The 19,125-nt window shown below is 56.0% G+C and overlaps 2 protein-coding genes across 14 annotated transcripts in view; one reads left to right on the plus strand and one right to left on the minus strand.

Moving 5' to 3' along the window:
• The window catches only part of TRIOBP (TRIO and F-actin binding protein), a 74,133-nt gene that overhangs the window by 13,307 nt on the left and 41,701 nt on the right, over window positions 1-19,125 (minus strand). The window contains exons 1-9 of one of the 4 annotated variants that reach the window (XR_013399014.1): window positions 14,648-14,859; window positions 9,193-9,249; window positions 6,103-6,210; window positions 5,897-5,986; window positions 5,424-5,533; window positions 2,970-3,495; window positions 1,861-1,971; window positions 1,257-1,707; window positions 222-409 (exon numbers count right to left, since the gene is read on the minus strand). Coding sequence is in view for 3 of the 4 variants with exons in the window: in XM_077949556.1 (XP_077805682.1) it covers window positions 1,597-1,707; window positions 1,861-1,971; window positions 2,970-3,495; window positions 5,424-5,533; window positions 5,897-5,986; window positions 6,103-6,210; window positions 9,193-9,249; window positions 14,648-14,824 (1,290 nt within the window). In the remaining variant the exon portion in view is untranslated. Of the gene's footprint in view, window positions 1-221; window positions 410-1,162; window positions 1,708-1,860; window positions 1,972-2,969; window positions 3,496-5,423; window positions 5,534-5,896; window positions 5,987-6,102; window positions 6,211-9,192; window positions 9,250-14,647; window positions 14,860-19,125 lie in introns of those variants that run through there. The other 3 variants (XM_077949556.1, XM_077949555.1, XM_015150294.3) reach the window with 3 other exon arrangements.
• LOC107000659 (guanine nucleotide-binding protein G(I)/G(S)/G(O) subunit gamma-10) overlaps window positions 14,990-19,125 on the plus strand; it is a 44,047-nt gene continuing 39,911 nt past the window's right edge. For 6 of the 10 annotated variants that reach the window (XR_013399039.1, XR_013399042.1, XR_003719869.2 and 3 more), the window contains exons 1-2: window positions 14,990-15,412; window positions 16,189-16,274. Coding sequence is in view for 1 of the 10 variants with exons in the window: in XM_077949764.1 (XP_077805890.1) it covers window positions 16,256-16,274 (19 nt within the window). In the remaining 9 variants the exon portion in view is untranslated. Of the gene's footprint in view, window positions 15,413-16,188; window positions 16,275-17,679; window positions 17,777-19,125 lie in introns of those variants that run through there. The other 4 variants (XR_013399044.1, XM_077949764.1, XM_077949763.1 and 1 more) reach the window with 4 other exon arrangements.

The following is a 19,125-nucleotide window of genomic DNA, read 5'->3' on the forward strand; positions in this document are numbered from 1 at the left end:
GAAGGCCTCCACAACAGACACCAACCAGCCTTCCTTCTCATGCCCCAGCCAATGCCTTCCTGAGAGCCCCCTCACGACGTGACCTCCCCTTGGAAACTTCTAGAAGGCTCCTCCTGCCTAGGGCCTGGATCTCAGTCTTCTTTTCTGTTGCCAGGCTGGAGTGCCATGGCACGATCTTGGCTCACTGCAACCTGGGCCTCCTGGGTTCCAATGATTCCCCTGCCTCAGCTTCCCAAGTAGCTGGGACTAGAGGTGCGCACCACCACATCCGGCTAATTTTTTGTATTTTATTAGAGACAGGGTTTCACCATGTTGGCCAGGTTGGTCTCGTTCTCCTGACCTCGTGATCCGCCCACTTCGGCCTCCCCAAAGTGCTGGGATTACAGGCATGAGCCACTGTGCCTGGCCCCTTCTTTTCTACTTTAGATAATGGTGTGAGAGGTGTGATAACTACAGACAGCTGATTGTCAAATTTTTAGGAATTATGTGATGTAGTTGTTAAGCACAGTCACTAAAAATTAAATTTATATACTTATAATTAAATTAACTACATTAAAGACAAGGTAATAAATGCTCAAATTTATTACTTCCTAATTATTTCACTGTGTTTTATTATGCATGCTCTTGGGGTCAATCACATCGACTGTATCTGCATAGTGGAAATCCTATTGGATAGTGTGACATCTCTTCCCAACTCTGTGTCCAGGGACTTTGTGCTGGAAATGCAGCATTGGCCACAGTGGGAGTATTTACACTGCAGAATTGGTAAACATTACACATCAGGGCTTGATTTATTGTTTTGTTGACTGTCTAGACTTAATCAAGTGATAAGAAAATGTTAATAATGCAGAGTAAACTTAAAAGTGTGTCATATCTATAACCATTACATTGTAAATAGAACACAAAATCGCAAAAATATTCTTAATAGAAAATTCTCAAATATTCTCAGTAAAAATCTACCGTCCGATTTAGCAAAGAGGTCACTCACAACATGCAGCAGTAACGTTTCGACAAATGTCTTCTCATCTTACTCGTTACCATAAACAAAAGCGTCAGGCAGTACACATGTTAAAAGAACCGCCGTTTGTTAATTGGTTGTGGATACAAGAGTATGGAAAAATCACTGAAAGCATTCTGAGAAAAAGCCATTTGCTATATGAAATTCACAATAAAATTATATATTTTTTATTTGTAAATTGTGTACTAAGCATTGTTTTTATTGGTAAAATGTATAATAAACTCATACATGTGTACACACACACGTTTTTTCTAGAGAGTTAGTTTGCCCTAGTTGTGACAACCAAAAGTGTTCCCAGACACAGCCTCATGTCCCCAAGGGGGACAAAAGACAAAATGGACCCCATTGAGAACCACTGTCCTAGGCAGACAGTGCGTTCTGTGAGGGCCACTGGAGGCTCTCCTGTCCTGCAGACCTCCTTGAGTGGGGCCTGGCCTGCTGGGCCTCGGTAAGATTTCCCTGTGTTCAGGGAGTGACTCTCGGGGCCACTGGCCCCCAACTTCCCCGGGGCAAGGGTCCAAGTGCAGAGTGTCACACGGGGACTCACACACAGGCTCTGCAGTCAGCCGGACCCTCGCTCAAATCCCACCTTTGACACCTGCAGGCAGGGTGACCTCAGGCAAGTCACATAACCTCTCAGAGCTCAGTGGCCTTGTCTGTAAAATGGGCACAGTGATCACGCCCACCAGCTGTGGGGAGAGTAAGTGAGATGATGCATGTCAAATGCCCCACACCTGGGTTCCAGCACGCACAGGAAGGGCTCCCAAAATCTCAGCTGTTTCCTGATAACACGGCAACCAGAAATCTGCCCCCTCCCCCTGAAAAACAGCCCCTGGCCTTACCTGTGAGATGTAGCCCGGGGGGATGTGGCCGTCCTCCTGGGATCTCGGCGCACTCTGAGGAGCCTCCCCTTGGAGACGCCACGCCTCCAGCTGGGCCCGAAGAGCCTGAACCTATGAGGGAGAAGGGTGGTCAGTGGGTCCTGGAAGCTGGGGCAGGGCTGGTGGAAGGCAGTGAGGAGCCACAGGCTTCCAGCTCCACACGGATACAAGCCCAGCATCCCTGGAAGGCGTAGGAATGGCTCAGGGTTTGAGAAGAGCAAGCAGCCCTGGAGTGAGATGTGGCCAGGGGACATGCTGGGCTGTTTCCTGGATGGCCAGGTCAATGACCTGGGAGAGCCTTGGCCCAGAGAAGGCTAGACAGGGTGAGGAACAGGAAACTATGGTCACAGATGTTTACACATCATGTAGGTGACAGAGGAAACATCTTGGAGCCTCAGTTTTCCCATCAGTAAAACCGCTGAGGTCTACCCTAGCGGTAGAGGCCACTATGAGGATTCCATGAGTCAGTGCAGGCAGGGAGGTCATGTGCAGCAGACACACAATAAACGGTCTCTCCCTTCTTTTTTTTTTTTTTTTTTTGAGACAAAGTCTGGCTCTATTGCCCATGCTGGAGTGCCGTGGCTTGATCTCGGCTCAGTGTACCCTCTGCCTCCCGGGCTCCAGCCATCCTCCCACCTCAGCCTCCCAAGTAGCTGGGACTACAGGTATGCACCAGCACGCCCAGCTAACTTTTGTATTTTTTTGTAGACATGAGGATTCGCCATATTGCACAGACTGGTCTCAAACTCTTGGCTTCAAGTGACCCTCCCACCTTGGCCTCCCGAAGTGTTAGGATTACAGGTGTGAGCCACAGTGCCTGGCAGGTCTCTCCCTTCTCTTCCCACGTCCCTTCTCTATGGCAGCTAAGGGCAGAACAGGGAAAAAAAACCAAACTACTAAGGTCTAAGGAAGAAGATTCTAGTTCGCAGGAGTGTGGGGTACACACTCACAGATTAGGGGTGAGCTCCCCATCACTGTAGGAGTGCAAGGGACAAATACCAGGGTGTGAACGCAGGGACTGGAGGGATGTGGGGGCAAGGGGCCTCCTAGAGAACCAGCGTGGTGCCTACCTCCTTCTCCAGTGCCTCGTGGCTGTCACTTGGGGGCCCTCGGCGCTCTCCGCGGCTTTGGTTGAGCAGGGCAGTGAGGGGCACCCGCTTATTCTCCCGCAGGGGCAGCTTCTCCAGCTCCTGCCACTTCTTCTCGATCTCCTCACTGAGCCGGTTTTGCTGGTCCTCAGTCAGGGGGGCACCCAGGCCCCGGCGCAGCCCCTCACCAGCGGGCACCTCTGGGGTCCTGCTGTCTGTGGCCTCAAACCACTTGCGTCGCTCCTCGGAGCGCTGGGCCAGGTCCCGCTCCAGCTCCTCCTGCTTGGCCAGGCGGTCAGGAGTGCGGGCCGGGGTGCGGGCCCGCTGTGGGGGGGCCTGGGTCAGCGGGGAGAGCTCCACGTAGTCCAAGGCCTGCCGCTGCCCATCTGCCTTCCGAGGGCCACCCCGGCTGACGACCTCAACGCCCGCCCGCTGCTCCCCTGCCTTCAGGGGGCCCTTCTGGGTGCCGTAGTTGTGCAGCGTGTTCTCCTTATTACAGTCCGAGAGCCTAGGGCACCAGCAGAGCCACGTCAGCTGGGTCCTCACTCCTGAGTCCCGCAATGAGCACTTTCGGAGCGACACCTGTGTGTCTGGCCCTGTGCCAGGGGCTGGAGACAGACCCCAGGGAAGGAAGCAGCCTGACCTAAGCTTCCTGGTTAACAGAGCCCGGGAACTTCCCAGCTCCACCACTCCACAGCCCAGGGACCCACCAGGATGCCTGGCTTCCCTCGACCCCTCTTGTTTCTGTTTCTCAAGGAACAGGGTCTCACGCTGCTGCCCAGGCTGAAGTAGAGTGGTGTGATCATAGTTCACTGCAGCCTTAAACTCCTTAGCTCAAGTGATCCTCCTGCCCTGGCCTCTGAAGTAGCTGGGACTATAGAAAGGCACCACCATGCCCAGCTAATTTTTTAAATTTTTGATAGAGATGGGGTCTCAGTATACTGCCCAGGTTGATCTCAAACTCCTGGGCTCACGTGATCCTCCCACCTCAGCCTCCCAAAGCTCTGGGATTACAGGCTCACGTGAGCCATACCACGCTGGTCTCTTTGCCCTCTTTGAGCTGCAGTGACCTCATCTGTAATGTGGGACAGCAGCGCCTCTCACAGGATGGATGTGAGGACGGGGTGGGCGAATGTGGAAAGCAGGCAGAGGGCTTTTTGCAAATGGTGATCAAGGAGTTGGTGTAGGACACGATGTCCCGGGTTCCCAAGGCTCACAGTGGCAAGGCGGATGCCCACAGTCACTGCTGATGGGGTGAAGGCAGGGACCTCGGGGTACAGAGAACACAAGTTGTGGCGACTCTGAACAACTATGGCAGTTCTCTTTATCCACAGTCATAGCCGGGTACGTGGTCACCCTGCCAAAAACTACACTTGCAGTGTTCCCAGAGCTACCTGTAGCCACGTGACTATAGGCTGCCAAGTGGGTGCGGCACGTGGCTCCCCTGAAAGGGCAGAGCGAGCCCCACCAGGCCAGGACTGCATACCTCGGGGCTGTTCTGAAGGGACACATAAACATCTGTCTCAATTAAGCGACTGTGCCCGGGGTTTCTTTCTTAAAGCAGCTGGGCCTATACGCTAAGTAACAGTCCAACTCACTGCACTTCAGAGTACACAAAGTGCTCTGGGCACATCCTCGCACATGTGCAGACATGACACACTAACATGACAGATGGGGACTCTGAAACCTAGACGGGAAAGCCTCTGGCCTAAGGCTGAATAGCCACCGTGTGGCCAGGCTGGGGGACTCGGCCTCCAGGTTCAGATGATCCTCCCACCACGGCTGGCTAATTTTTAAATTTTTTGTAGCGACGAGGTCTCACTATATTGCCCAGGCTGGTCTTGAACTCCTGAGTTCAAGTGATCCCCCCGTCTCAGCCTCCCAAAGCGCTGGGATTACAGGTGTGAGCCACCACACCCAGCCCAGCCCCCTTTAATACCATACTCTGTTCCCACTGCCCAGCAGCTCCAAGTCCCAGCACCCCATGGGCATCTGGGGTATATACAGTGGGGGACTCTGCCACTGGGTAACTCAGCCCTCCTGCCCCAGTGCCTGTGGCAGCCTCCAGAGGGAGTGAGCTCCTCATCCCAGGAGGCGTGGGCTCCAAGGCCGAACTACCTAACCACCCCTTCCCAACACAGGCTTAGACACGGCCCCCACGGCACAGAGACAGAACAGCCACCTGGCAGCGGCTTTTGACTCACAGGCATCTCCACCAAACAGAAGAGGCCCCATCACATTTGAGGAGGCAGATCAAACCTCAAACCCTCAGCATACTTCTGGATGATACTGAGAACGCTCACTGCTCTCTTCCCATGTTGTTGACAGAGAAACGAGGGCCCAGAATGTGCAGTCCTCAGGTGAGTGCCTAGAAACCCACTCAGGGACGCAACGGAAAGTGCCTCCCCCAAGGCCCCAGTCCAGCTTAGTACGTACTTGGTGACATCTGGGGCTGAAGTTGGACGCACGGTCTTTCTCAGAGCCTCGATCCAGTTCCGCCGGATGCCTGAGGTCATGGCCGACAAGGTATAGACAGCATCCTTGGTCTGTAAGGCCACCGCACAGGTAGGTTGCCACATGGCCAGCCGCATGACTCCCTCCCCACGACGGACCCCGGGGAGGGCGGCCCTTCCTTCCACAGGGGCATCTAAGGTCTTGAGTCTGGGGTGGGCAGGGGGTACAAAACCTCCCTTCCATTGGCCTGGGAAGAGCCCTGCCGGCTCCAGCGTCTCCCCTAGATACGCTAAGTGTTGGCATCACAGCTCTGTTTGGCTCTGAGGACAGAGCCTCTGGGTAAATGAGTGACAGGGATCCAGTCTCCATGGTGAGCCACGTTCAATACCAAAACCTCCCTCAGGGGCCTCCAGCCACGTTGCCCACCACCAGCCCCAAGCTGCACGCAGCCTCACGTGGATCTGGAAGCCATAGTTGCGCTGCACCGCGTACTCGGTGACATCCGTGCAAGAACGCAGGTCGATCTCACCATCCAGCTCGTCTGCCTGGAGCATGAGGGCCCACTATGGTCCGTGTGGGCCCTGGTGTGACCCACCCCAGTGACCCCAGCCAGGCCACCCCAGGCCCTGCTCGGGGTTCATCAGTACACCCATGGCCTCACCTCCTCAGCAGTGGAGTCTCTGTAATATTTGAGACTTGAATCTGTCAGCACAAACCAGTGTTTCTTCCACTGTGAAGTAGAGGTGGTGGTGAGCGAAGGGGAGGGAGGCTGTAAGGAGGATGGAATGAAAGAGCCAGTGTGTGAGATTGTACAGGTGTCCTGCGTGGCTGCCAAACTCACTACTCTGCACACAGGAAGGGTGGGGAGGCAGAAAATGCCGATTTGAGACCTGGCCCCTCCATGTCCTCTCTTAGCATCTGTGAAATGGGTTGGCTTCCCCTCCGTAACCACACCCCCCTGGTCCTTCCTGGAGCCCCTTTTAAGATCGCCAAGGCTCCTCAGGCACCCTGGACCCAGTGCAGACAGGGAGGGGTGATGATCTGTGTAAGCAAGTCAGGGACTCAGTGGGGCCAGGATATCACGTCTTTTTCCATATTCCCCCAGATCACCACCATGGTCAGGGACAAAGGTCCCCCGGGAAGTAGGACTGGACGGGGCCCCAGGGTAGGAGTGAGTGCCAGGCACGATCTGCTTTTTTTTTTTTTTTTTTTTTTTTTTTTTTGAGACAGAGGAGTTTTGCTCTTGTTGCCCAGGCTGGAGTGCAATGGTGTAAACTCCACTCACTACAACCTCCACCTCCTGGGTTCAAGTGATTCTCCTGTCTCAGCCTCCCGAGTAGCTAGGATTACAGGCGCCTGCCGTCATGCCCGGCTTTTTGTATTTTTAGTAGAGATGGGGTTTCACCATGTCAGCCAGGCTGGTCTCGAACTCCTGGCCTCAGGTGATGCACCTGCCTTGGCCTCCCAAAGTGTTGGGATTACAGGCGTGAGCCACCGCGCCCGGCCGCATGGTCTGCTTCTTGATCTGTAGGCTGGCTACCCACATCCGCAGCGGGTGAGAATGCACTAACCTGTATGTTTAGGATTTGTGATTGGGTGCCTTCCGGCAGTGCCTGTCTCTGCTCCAGCTGGGGTTAGATTGGCAGGACACGTGGGAAAGGGGTGGGGGCGCCAGAACAGCCCGATATTATGCCAAGCCCAGCCCACCTCTAGGCTTCTGGTCACTCCACTGGAATGCCAGTTGCGGCCCGCCCACTGCCAGGTCAGTGCATGTCACCCGGTCCCCAGCCCTCCCGGAGTTCCCTCACATCACCAAGCCTGTCTGTGCTATTGGTTGTTTCAAGTACTTAGTTTCTCTCCTCAAGAAGATGGTAAGTTTTCAAGGGGCATGCAAGGATGATACCTTCTGCTTCTTTCCACATTGCCTCCCTGAGAAAAAGAGTTTTGTACCCAAGAGTTCCCTTTTTCGCTGTGTGCCTTTAGGCAAGCGTCTCCACTTTTCTGAGCTTCAGTCTTCTGAACTGTAAAGTAGGGCTACTAAGAAGTCCCCACAGTCGGGCGTGGTGGCTCGCGCCTACAATCCCAGCACTTTGGGAGGCTGAGGAGGGTGGATCATCTGAGGTCGGGAATTTGAGACCAGCCTGACCAACATGGAGAAACCCTGTCTCTACTAAAAATACAAAAAAAATTAGATGGGCGTGGTGGCACACGCCTGTAATCCCAGCTACTCGGGAGGCTGAGGCAGGATAATCGCTTGAACCTGGGAGGTGGAGGTCACAGTGAGACGAGATTGCGCCATTATACTCCAGCCTGGGCAACAAGAGTGAAACTCTGCCTCAAAAAAAAAAAAAAAAAAAAAAAAGAAGTCCCTACACCTTCTGGTGAGGTGAGCAGTGCCTAACCCTCTCTTGTGTGTATGGCTGTCATGCCGTTGGCATAGGGATGGACATCAGGTTGTTGGGTTTGTTCTGGGAGGCCAGGCCTCTTAGAAGCATTTTGCTCTCACTAAGTAAACGGAGTTGCTGCTGCAGACCTCAATTGCCTCTCTGTAAAGTAGGACAGGGGTTCTATGCCAAGTGGTTTCTTTAGCTCTTCCAGGCCTAGCCTATGACTGTCTGAGATGGAAGCTGGGTGGAGCTCCATGGACCTCAGGTGCGCTGAGTTCTGAGCCTGGGTCTGTCCCAGGTGCTCCTAGGCCTGGAAGAGACCAACACCCTCCTGGGCCCGTCTCCTGTCTGTGCACCAAGGGGTTGGGCTGGCTGAACTCCCAGGGCCCTTCCAGTTCGGACATTCCAGAACCCTGTGATAGAGGATGAGTAATGGCCAGCTCTGGGTGGGGCCTGTAATCCCTCTGCCCTCCGGGGACCCTGGGTGGGGAGGCCAGGAAGGGGTCACTGGCGGGGTGCCGGGCTTTGTGTGAGCCTAGAGAGCAGCCGCCAGGGACGGCGGGCAGGCAGCGGGTAGGGAAGGCTGTGGGCTGGAGGGAATAAAACATGTGGGCCGGAAACACAATGAAATCCCCTCTGGCTCGGAGCCCTCTCCGGTATGCAGGCTGCACGCAGACCGGAGCGGCAGGCGCATGCAGGGCAGGGGTGGGGAGACGCTCCCGCCCAGGCAATGTGGGCAGGGAGCCAGCCTGGCAGCCAAAAGAACAGAGCTGGGGAAACGGCCACTGTCCCTGCTGGTTCCAAGGACACATATGCCAGAGGAAGGAAGGGTCTTTAGCTGAGCCCATAGTAAGTGCCAGGAGCTGTGTGGCACCTGTACGTGCTTGATCTCTGTGACCTTGTTATCCATTCAGGAAAGAATCGCCATTATTCATTATGCCCATGTCACAGATGTGGCCACTGAGGCCTAGAGGAGGCTTTGACTCAACCAGTGTGGTTCCAGGTGGGTGAAACCCCAGCACTTGCGCCGAGCCCCACCTCCTCAGGCCAGGCTTTGTGAATCTGTGTCTCGGGCCAGACGGCTTCTATGAGACCTTCCACTCAAGACCCTCGACTCCCAGCCAGGCTCCTACTGAGGTGGGAGGGCCAAGAGACCCTTGATGAAATCAAGGGATGGGACACTGGGTGTGAGGGGCTAGACGGCCCCTTGCTGTGATCCCTTTTACACACTGCAGACTGCTCCAGGAGGCAGAAGCCTGATGGGCAGCCTCTGCCCCTCCCAGCCCCACCCCCACTCCTGGGCTGCTCAGGGGACCAGCAGCGGCACAAGCCAGTCTCCTCCCCTCCCGCCTCGGTCCTCCTACCTCTCCAGGCTCATCCAAGATCGACATCCATCCCTTCTTGAAGTTGAGCAGATCGGGCTGTGGGGAGATGAGGAGGGAGGTGAGTCGGGCCCAGCAGGAAGCCAACAGGGACTGCTGAGGGGGGTGTGCTGCACCCACCCTATCCCCAAGTCCTGTGGGACCAAGCTCCTGGGAAGCCAGCCAAGAGGGCTAAGGGCCTAGGTAACCCCCAAGTCCAAGCAGGCCTCCCAGCCACTGAGGCAGCCCTGGCCCCTTTCCTGATAGTGGCACTCGGAGAGCCGAGAAGTTGGGCTGGGTGGCTGGCACACACACCCAGATGTCCCAGGGGCCTCTCTCCAGCCGACCCTTCACCCAAGAGTGGGAGAGAGGGGCTGGGAGGACTCTGCCTGTATAGAGACCCCCTGAGAGCTCAGAGGGCAGTCCAGACCAGCAGCACTGTGCGAACTGCCAGTTCCTCCCTCTGACGAGGACCAGATGCCCCACAGACCCTTCCATGGGCCCGCCAGTCCTGCCCTTTCCTTGGCTCCAGGAGACTATGGGAGGTGAAGCCAGTCGCAGGCTGGGGTCAGAAACCCTCTGGTCCCCACCTAGATCTCTTTGGGAAAGGTCAGTCCTGGCAAGCCTACCTTCCGGGTGTTGCCCAGAGGGGCACAGCCCCGGGGTCTGGGGGCTGCCAGCTGCAGCATGTCCCATGGGGACCTATGGCAGGCACCCCAACCCAGGCCTAGATAAAGAAGTTGCTCATCCCGGCATTTTTCTGACCATGCTCATCTAGTGGATGCCAACCACCAGACCCTGCCTTCCTGCTGGGGAGACCTCTCTCATCTAAGTCCTGGTCCCTCTGCAGTCTCCGCTCCTGACACCGGCAGGGAGGAGGTGGCCACCTGTTGCCATGGCTCTAAGCCTACCTATCAGCCCCTACATCGAGGCCTCACCAGGCCAAGGTGTCTGGTTGCGTGCAGAGAGAGGGTGGCATGGCTCAGTGGGGTGGGCGGTGACAGTGGCAGCTGGAAACCAGAGCCACCTTGCCTGGCCACCTCTCCTGACCCACCCTCCTCCCATGGAGCCCCTTCTCAGGTACAGGAAGTGGACCAAGGGGGGCTTGGGGCAGCTGAGGATCCAGAACCCCCCACAGCTACAGTCGGCGGACCCAGTAGGTTGGCATCCCAGCTCCGCCCTGCATACCTGTGTAAGGAGAGACAGAGGCTCTGCTCAGAGCCGAGAACCCCTGGGGCTGCATTTGTCCTGCTGCTCTGTATTCTGCCCACCCCATCTTCCACCTGAGACAGAGGCTGCCCAGGGCGATCCTAAGCTAAGAACGAAGATTGGTGACCACACCTGGCTCCACTTCCCCTCAGTCTCAGACCTCCTGTGGCCCCAGGGCCTTGCAGGGGGCTTGACCACAGCAAGGCTCAGGAAAAACTTGCTGAGGAAATATCTACCCCCTGGTCTAAATTTCTGTGCTTTTTAGGCCATCTCCCCAACCCCTACCTAGCCCGGAGGAGCTAGGCTTCCTGGGCCCACAGAGCTGGCACCACTGGGCAGCCCCAGGCGAAAGTCCCTGGGCTAGGGCTGGGAGATCAGGGCAGGAATGACAGGCTGTCAGGCTGAAACCTCTAGGGCTGCCTGGGAAGTGGAGTCGCTGTGACCTTCCTAAGTCACATCCCCCTCTCTGAGTCCTGGCTGCCTGATGTGGCAAATGAGGAGGCAGTCCTGCCCTCCCGCAGCTTCCGACAGGACTGAACGTGTCTGTACAAGGAGAAGCCTGGTGATCCTCCAGAGCCCAGTACAGACACACCACATACCATGTCAGGCACGCCATGACACAGTGACCTTGGGGATAGAAGGTCACCAATTTGAGTTTGGTTGAGACAGGGCCCTGCTCTGCTGCCCAGACTGGAGTGTGGCGGTGTGATCACAGCTCACTGCTGACTCAACCTCCCCGACTCAAGCGATCCTTCCACCTCAGCTTCCAAGTAGCTGGGACGACATAGGCACTCCACCACACTCAGCTAATTGTATTTATTTGTTTTTGTTTTTGTTTTGTTTTGTTTTTTTTGTAGAGATGGGGTCTCCCTATGTTTCCCAGGTTGGTCTCAAACTCCTGGGCTCAAGTGATCCGCCCACCTCGGCCTCCAAAAATGCTGGGATTACAGGTGTGAGCCAATGTGCCCCGCCAACCAATGTGTTTTTAAACTGGCAGGGAAACCTGTCCCCAGGTTCAAAAGGTCCGATCATCTAAATCTCACACGACGCCCCTTCGTACAGGGCTCTTCAGTCCCAGCTACCTCTTCTTCACCTGCTAGAAGCTCAGTTTCTCCTTCTGCCTTTTGGAAGCACTGACAGGTTCTCACGGCCCCACCTCCTACCTAGCCAGGGACACAGCCCCTCTATGCACCCTCGGGCTGGTGAGACTCACTCAAAAAGGCTTGGTATCCCAGGTTTGCTTAACAGTTCCAGGGACGGCTCCAGGTGGCTTTATTTATTTATTTTGAGACAGAGTCTCTGCTGCCCAGACTGGAGTGCAATGGCACCATCTCGGCTTACTGAAACCTCCACCTCCTGGATTCAAGCATTTCTCCTGCCTCAGCCTCCCAAATACCTGAGATTACAAGCGCCCGCCACCATGCCCAGCGAATTTCTGTATTTTTAGTAGAGACGAGTTTTCACCATGCTGGCCAGGCTGCTCTTGAACTCCTGACCTCAAGTGATCCATCCCCCCTCCTCGGCCTTCCAAAATGCTGGGATTACAGGCACACATGAGCCACCACACCTGGTCTCCAAGTGGCTTTAAAACAAAGTCCAGCTGCCTCAGGACGGCAGGGAAGCCTCATCACACTCTTCCAGCCTAGCCTCCCCTTGCTGAGGGGCCTGTGTTTATACCACTGCATAGTCCTTGCCGATCACAACACACCAGGACTGCGGGCCCTCACACGTGCCGTGTCCTTGGCCTGAAATACTAGACTTCCTCCTCCTCTGATGACCAGGCAAGCCCCTGCTCAGACCTTAAGACTCAGTTTAATGGCCACCTCTGAGGTCCCTTCACAGTCCATGCCACTCACCGTACCACCAGTGGCCCCAGTCTGCTCTCCCACGGCCCCTCTTGGAGGCCTCTGTTGCATCCGTGACTATTTTGAGGCCCTTTACTTATCCTTCACAGGCTAGACTAGATGCAACTCAGTCAGGGCCACACACTGTTTACCTACCAGGACTCAGCACAGATGGGGCTCAGGGTGTGTCTGCAGAATTTTTTTTTTTTTTTTTTAAAGCATCAGGCACTGTTCTAGGCCAGGAAATTAGCTGTGACCAAGAGCTGTGGCCCCTGCCCTGGTGGACTGCAGGAAACAGACAGTAAACAAGGGACCAAATCTAATTTGATGCCCAGCAGGCGAGGGGGAAGGCTGCTCCAGGAGTAAAGCTGTACCCAGGCAAAGGCAAAAGGGGTGGAAGAGTATCCCGACTCCCTGAAGCCCTGGAGCCTCACACAGTCACACACCTGTGCCACTTGCCCTGTATGAATCCCTGACTCAGGGCACTGGGGCCAGGGGAGGAGGCTGTGAGGCGGATACAGGAGGAGCACCAGCTGAGAGCAGGCTGAGGTCTGCATGGCAGCCAGGATGAACTCATTGAACACTATTAATGGTGATCATAGCCTCCTCTCTGCTCTAAAACCTTTCATGGCTCCCTATTGCCCCTGACCAAGCCCTAGCAGTGAGGCCCTCCTCCCACCCTGTCTTCCACCTGAGACAGAGACTGCCCAGGGCGATCCTAAGCTCTTGCTACTTCTCAAACACAACCACCCGCTTCTGTCCACACTGCTGTCTCCTCGCTAGTCCATCTCCACCTGACGAAACCTTATAATCACAGGAGGACACCTCCCTCGGGAAGGCTCCTGCCATCAGCAGGGACGTGCTGTCCGTCCTCCAAGCACCCCACACACTGCTTCTGACAGCCTTACCCTTGCTCAGAACGTGCTGCCCCCAGGACAGGCAACTGTGAAAGAAAGCTGGAACGGACCTGGACACAAATTCTGGCTCAGCCTGGGACTCACTAAGCTACCTGGGGCATGACACTTCACCTCACCACACCTTGGTTTCCTCATCTGTTTGATGAAGATGTTACTACCAACCTTCAAGGCTCAGATCTGGTAACGTGAAAGCACACGGCTAAGGGCCAGGCAGGCAGGTGGTGGGCACTTGGGCACAGCAACCACTCTCCTCCTGGCCCCAGGACACTCACTCAGCTCCTCCCCCCACATCCCTTCTGCTCCTGACAGGGAAGGGGAGGCTGCTGACGACAGGAAGGGCCAGCAGGGAGGTGGCAGGATGTCCAGGAGGAGGGCAAGGAAGTCCAGGCAAGGCGGTCTGGCTATCACACTCACAGGGCAGGGGCTAGGCGTGCTACGCCCCCCAGCAGCCCAGCCCACTCCTCCAAAGGGTCTCCACTCCCCTGAAAGACGACTACTGGCGCCTGTGCGCACACACACCCTGCTCATCCTCCCCCAGGAAGGCCACTGGGCTGTCAGAGGCTCCCTGAAGCATTAGCCAGAAACCAAAAGCAGCCCCACCCCTCCCTTCCCGAACAGCACGGTCAGTGGGCCAGAAGGACTGGGAAAGGAGCTACTCCTTCCCTTATACTTGGGGTGACCTCGGGCAACTCACCAGCGCCCCTCCCCAAGCCTCAGTTTATCCGGCTGTGAAGTGGGGAGTCCAGTGAACCCAGCTGTGAGACTCAATATGCTAACTATGGCACAGGTAATTGATGGGGCTTGAGTACAGCTCACCCCCATGACAAAGGCAAACCCCTGCCATCGTGCCCCCTACCCAGACTAGCAGGCTTGTCCCAAGGCCCAGGACTGCTGCAAAGTGCAAGCCCGGGAGGACGTGGTACCCCGCCGCTTCAGAGGTCCCGGGACTGGCTCCCGGGCTGTGGGTGGGGCGGTCCGGACCCTTCTAGCCCACCCGAGCTCGGGCCACTGGCCACACGGGGGGCCGGCCTGCCAAGGCCCGGGTCAGCGCGACCCATCCGCGCCCAGGAGCGCCCCTCCCGAGCTCAGGCCCACCTCCGCTCCTCCCTGGGACCCCTGGCCGCCTTGGGGTATCGGGTCTTTGCCTAGGGGGCTGGAGGAGAGGTGGGAAAGGGTCGCCCCGAATCCACCCTTTACTGGTGCCGCAACTGTGAGGAGGGGGCGCCCAGGACGGGTCGTTCCGTCCCCTCGGGGTCGCCTGGGCTTCTGGGGTTGAGTGGGCGATGGAAGGCGAGGAGGAGCCTACGGGAAGGGTGAGGCCGGTCTGGCCGACCGGCGCATCAGAGGTGGCCCCATCTTCCGGCCCAGCCCTCCTCTAGCCTCCGGGAAATGAGGAGGGGGCTGCCCCGGAGGGGAGAGGCTGGGCTCTACCTGGGGTCGTCGCCCTCCTCCCGGCCTGGGGCGCGGGCGGCTGACGGGGGCACTCACCGTCATGGCGGCGCCCCAGGGCGGCGGGAGCAGGAGGCAGGAAGGTGGACGCGGCTCTCGGGCCGGGCTCCGCGGCGCGGGGACCCCGCCGCCGCCGCCGCCCCTCTCGGCCGCCCGCCGCCGCGCCTCCGGCCCTTCCCTTCCCCGGCGCGGTCCCGGCCCCTTCCATCCGCCCATAAAACTTTTTTTTTTTTTTTTCAAACTTCCTGGGAGGACCCGAGCGGTCCAATGGGTGGCGGGGAAGCCGAGACAAACAGCGGCGGGGGCCGCGGCGGGCCAATGGGAGCGCGGGCCGGGCCGGGGGCGGGACCTGCCGCGACGGGACGGGCGCGCTAGGGCGGCGGGACCGCGGGGCGGGCGGATGGGGCCGCAGGGAGGGGAGGGCGGGCGGGCTCGGGCCGCGGGCGCGCTGGGAGGAAGGAAGGGCCCAGCGTGCAGGTGACTCCGTCCGGCCATGGCGTGGGGGCGGAGGATGCGGGCGGCCGGGCGTGGCACGCCTCGCCCAGGCTGCGCTTTCCGCCCCGGCCTCGGAGCGATGGGTCCGCTAGAGCTCGGCGCCTAGATTTGGCGGGGCTCGGGGCAAAGCACTCTGTACTAACTACTCAGCGGGTCCCACTCGCCAAGAGTCGATTTTCGTCCTCACCACAGACTTGGGAGGGAGGTCTCGTTTTGCTAATGAGAAAACGGAGGCTCAGAGGGGTGAGCCGATTTGCCCGAGGTCGCACAGGAAGAGGCGGAATTCCTAGCGAGTAAGCTGGACACAAAGTGAGTTCTTGGATGGCAGGGTCTTTCCCAATACCCACTCCTCACAAATGGGCCTTTTTTGGTTTTGGGTTTTTCAGGTGTGGGCGAGCACCCGTCGCTCAGGTTCCCAGAACCCTGGGCCGTTTGTTAGATGCTCTTTTCCTGCAGGTGGGGAGGGACCGTGGTGGAATTGGTTGCTCAATGCACTAGGAAGCTCGTGTGGCACGGGGATTACAACCTAGTGTTATCTTAAGCAGGTACCTCTCGGTGCCCAATTTCACTCTCTGTAAAATGGGGTAATGCTGTTACCTCATGAGGTTGCTGGAAGGATTAAGTGTTAATTCAAGTAAGGCACCTAGGACAACCTCTTTATCCCTCATTAGCTATCCTTAGGCAGGGAAGCTTGGAATAATTGCCATTTCAGTTATTCTGCCATCTCGATTTGGGGTTCAAAAATTATTGCTCTTGCCGGGCGGGGTGGTTCACACCTGTAATCCCAACACTTTGGGAGGCTAAGGTGAGTGGATCACTTGAGATCAGGAGTTCAAGAGCAGCCTGGCCAACATGGTGAAACCCCATCTCTACTAAAAATACAAAAATTAGCCGGACGTGGTGTCAGGTGCCTGTAATGCAGCTATGTGAGAGGCTGAGGCAGGAGAATTGCTTGAACCCAGGAGGCGGAGGTTGCAGTGGGCAGAGATTGTGCCACTGCACTCCACCTTGGGAGACAGAGTGAGACTCCGGCTCAAAAAAAAAAAAAAGTTATTGCTTTTATAATTACTATTCCCATTTTGCAGATAAAGAAATGGAGGCCCAGGGAGCTGAAGTTCTTTCCCAGCATTTGCTGCCAGGAGTCTCTCCACCATGAGGAATGAGGCCAAGGGTAAGTCCATCTAACTCTAGAAACTGGCCTTCTAGCACCCCGGGCTGAGTTTTCCTCCCCTACCCTTGCACCTCACTCAGGCAGTCAGTCCTTGGGAGAATGAATGAACATGCAGGAGACCTCACCTACCACCAGGGTCCTGGCCCAGTGCCCTGAGCACCTAACAGCACCAGCCTCCTCCAGGCTTTTCTGGCCGCTGTGACTCCCCCCAATACCCTCAACACAGTGACCAGACCACTTCCCTGCTCAAAGTTCTTCCACACATCACCAATGCTGACAGATCAGTGCTACATTCCTGTTCTAGGCAGACAGGAACCATCACAACCTGACTCCTGCCTGTCATCCTGGCCTTCCAGATTCACATTTGACAGGCTGGAGAGACACATACTTTGGTCAATTTTGCAAAATACAATAAATAACCAAAGAGATACACAACACTGGAGGCCAGGCACTGTGGCTTATGCCTGTAGTCTCAGCACTTTGGGAGGCCGAGGAGGGTGGATCACCTGAGGTTAGGAGTTCGACTAGTCTGGCCAACATGGTGAAACCCCATCTCTAGTAAAAATGCAAAAAATTAGCCGGGCGTGGTGGCATGTGGCTGTGATCCCAGCTACTCCGGAGGCTGAGGCAGGAGAATCGCTGGAACCTGGGAGGCGGAGGTTGCAGTGAGGGGAGATCACGCCACTGCTCTCCAGCCTAGGCGACAGAGCGAGACTCCATCTCAGAAAAAAAAAAAGATACACAACACTAGACTACTAGGAATTTAGGAATTCCCAGAATAAGACAGGTCCTTCTGCCCCCTGACTGCAAATGTTCTCTGCTGTGCCTGGACTTCTCTTCCTGTCTTCTATACCCCAACACACACACACACACACACTCTCTCTCTCTCTCTCTCTCTCTCTCTCTCTCTTTATTTCTCCCCTTCCCCCTCCCTTATTCCCAGAATAAGACAGGTCCTTCTACCCCCTGACTGCAAATGTTCTCTGCTGTGCCTGGAACACTTCTCTTCCTGTCTTCTATACCCCAACACACACACACTGATTCTCTCTCTCTTTATTTCTCCCCTTCCCCCTCCCTCCTTCCCCCTCCCAATGCTTGTTGGCCTGGAAAATTTCTTCCTTCAAGTCTCAGGCCAAAGGAAGCCAAAGTGTCCCCAGCAGACTTAGGAACTGCTGGCCCAGTGCTCCCTACATCCGTACATTTCCCCACTAAAGTGATGACCACACTGTTCTCATCAGTTACATGTCAGTGTCCTCACCTAATTGTGCTCCAGTGGCCAGGGCTGGAATGTTTTTTGTCTACATTTTGGAAGCCAGCGTAGGGCCTAGGCCCACAGTACATCCTCCATAAGCACGGGTCGAATGAATGAATACACTGATGAAGGAACCACAACTCATCCTGGCAGGTCAGAGACGGCACAGCCTCAGGGACCCAGGAGTGAGTTATTAAACTGGCAAAGACCAGAGCTACCGAACTTTGAGTTTATCCAGTCTCAAACTGTTACTCTACTGAGAATAATGAGGTAAGGCTCAGAGCAGGGCACACAAGTTAGGGGCCAAGCCAGAATCGACGCCAGGCTTTCTGGCTCTTGGCCTTGGGCTAATTTCACTGCTTCAGCCCAAGAGAAGTGTAAATCTGCTCTGTGTAACTGGGAGGCCCCACTGGCAGTTCCATCCCTTGCTCCTCATTTCCCTCACTCCCACATGAGAGAACCACTGTAGCCAAACTCACCAAGCCTCAGTTGCCGCATCTTTCTAATGGCGAAAATCTATGGGGACTCCCAGAGCCGCAGGAGGGCTCAGAGAGATCAGGATGTGAAGGCAGTGGTTTAGGGGGCATGTTAGAAGCACTGGGCTCTGAGGTCAGCCAGAGCAGGATTTGAATCTCAGTTCTGTTCTGCCCCTTGCTCCCTGTGTGACCTGGAGCAAGTGACCCTCCCTCTCTGAGCGTCACTTCGTCGTCTGTAAAATGGACAGTACGAGTCTAACTGCGCCTGGGAGTGCGGATGAAACGCAATTAGGTGAGCCACGCAGTGAACACAGAGCTGGGCATGTAGTAGGCGCACAATAAGTGCTGGTTAATATCACCAGCATCGTTACCCCAGACTGCTTTCCCCACTTCGCTCCTCCTTCGCTCTACCAAGGACTTACCTGCCCCCTCCTGCCAGACGTGCTGTGTGTTGGTGACCTTTAGTTAGTTTAACAAGGTAATTCCTGCCCATGGCTTAGAGGCAACACACTACTCAGATAACCGTGCTTGCCTGCTCACCCAAAGAGCAGCGAAAGGAAATTCTGGGCTCGGTGGGGTGACTCATGCCTGTAATCCCAGCACTTTGGGAGGCCAGGGTGGGCGGATCACTTGAAGTCAGGAGTTAGAAACTAGCCTGGCTAACGTGGTGAAACCCTGTCTCTACTAAAAATACAAAAATTAGCCAGGTGTGGTGGCACACACCTGTAATACCACATACTCAGGAGGCTGAGATGGGAGAATCGCTTGAACCCGGGAGGCGGAGGTTGCAGTGAGCCGAGATGGTGCCACTGCACTCCAGTCTGGGAGATAGAACCAGACTCCATCTTAATTAAAAAAAAAAAAGACCTGGCGTGGTGGCTCACATCAATAATCCTAGCACTTTGGGAGGTTGAGGTGGGCGGATTACGTGAGGTCGGGAGTTCAAGACCAGCCTGGCCGACATGGTGAAACCCCGTCTGTACTAAAAATACAAAAAATTAGCCGGGTGCAGTGGCGCGCACCTATAATTCCAGCTGCTCTGGAGGCTGAGGCAGGAGAATCACTTGAACCTGGGAGGCAGAGGTTGCAGTGAGTTGAGATGGCGCCACTGCACTCCAGCCTG

Source organism: Macaca mulatta, chromosome 10, assembly GCF_049350105.2.
Source record: "Macaca mulatta isolate MMU2019108-1 chromosome 10, T2T-MMU8v2.0, whole genome shotgun sequence".
Taxonomy (NCBI): Eukaryota; Metazoa; Chordata; class Mammalia; order Primates; family Cercopithecidae; genus Macaca; species Macaca mulatta.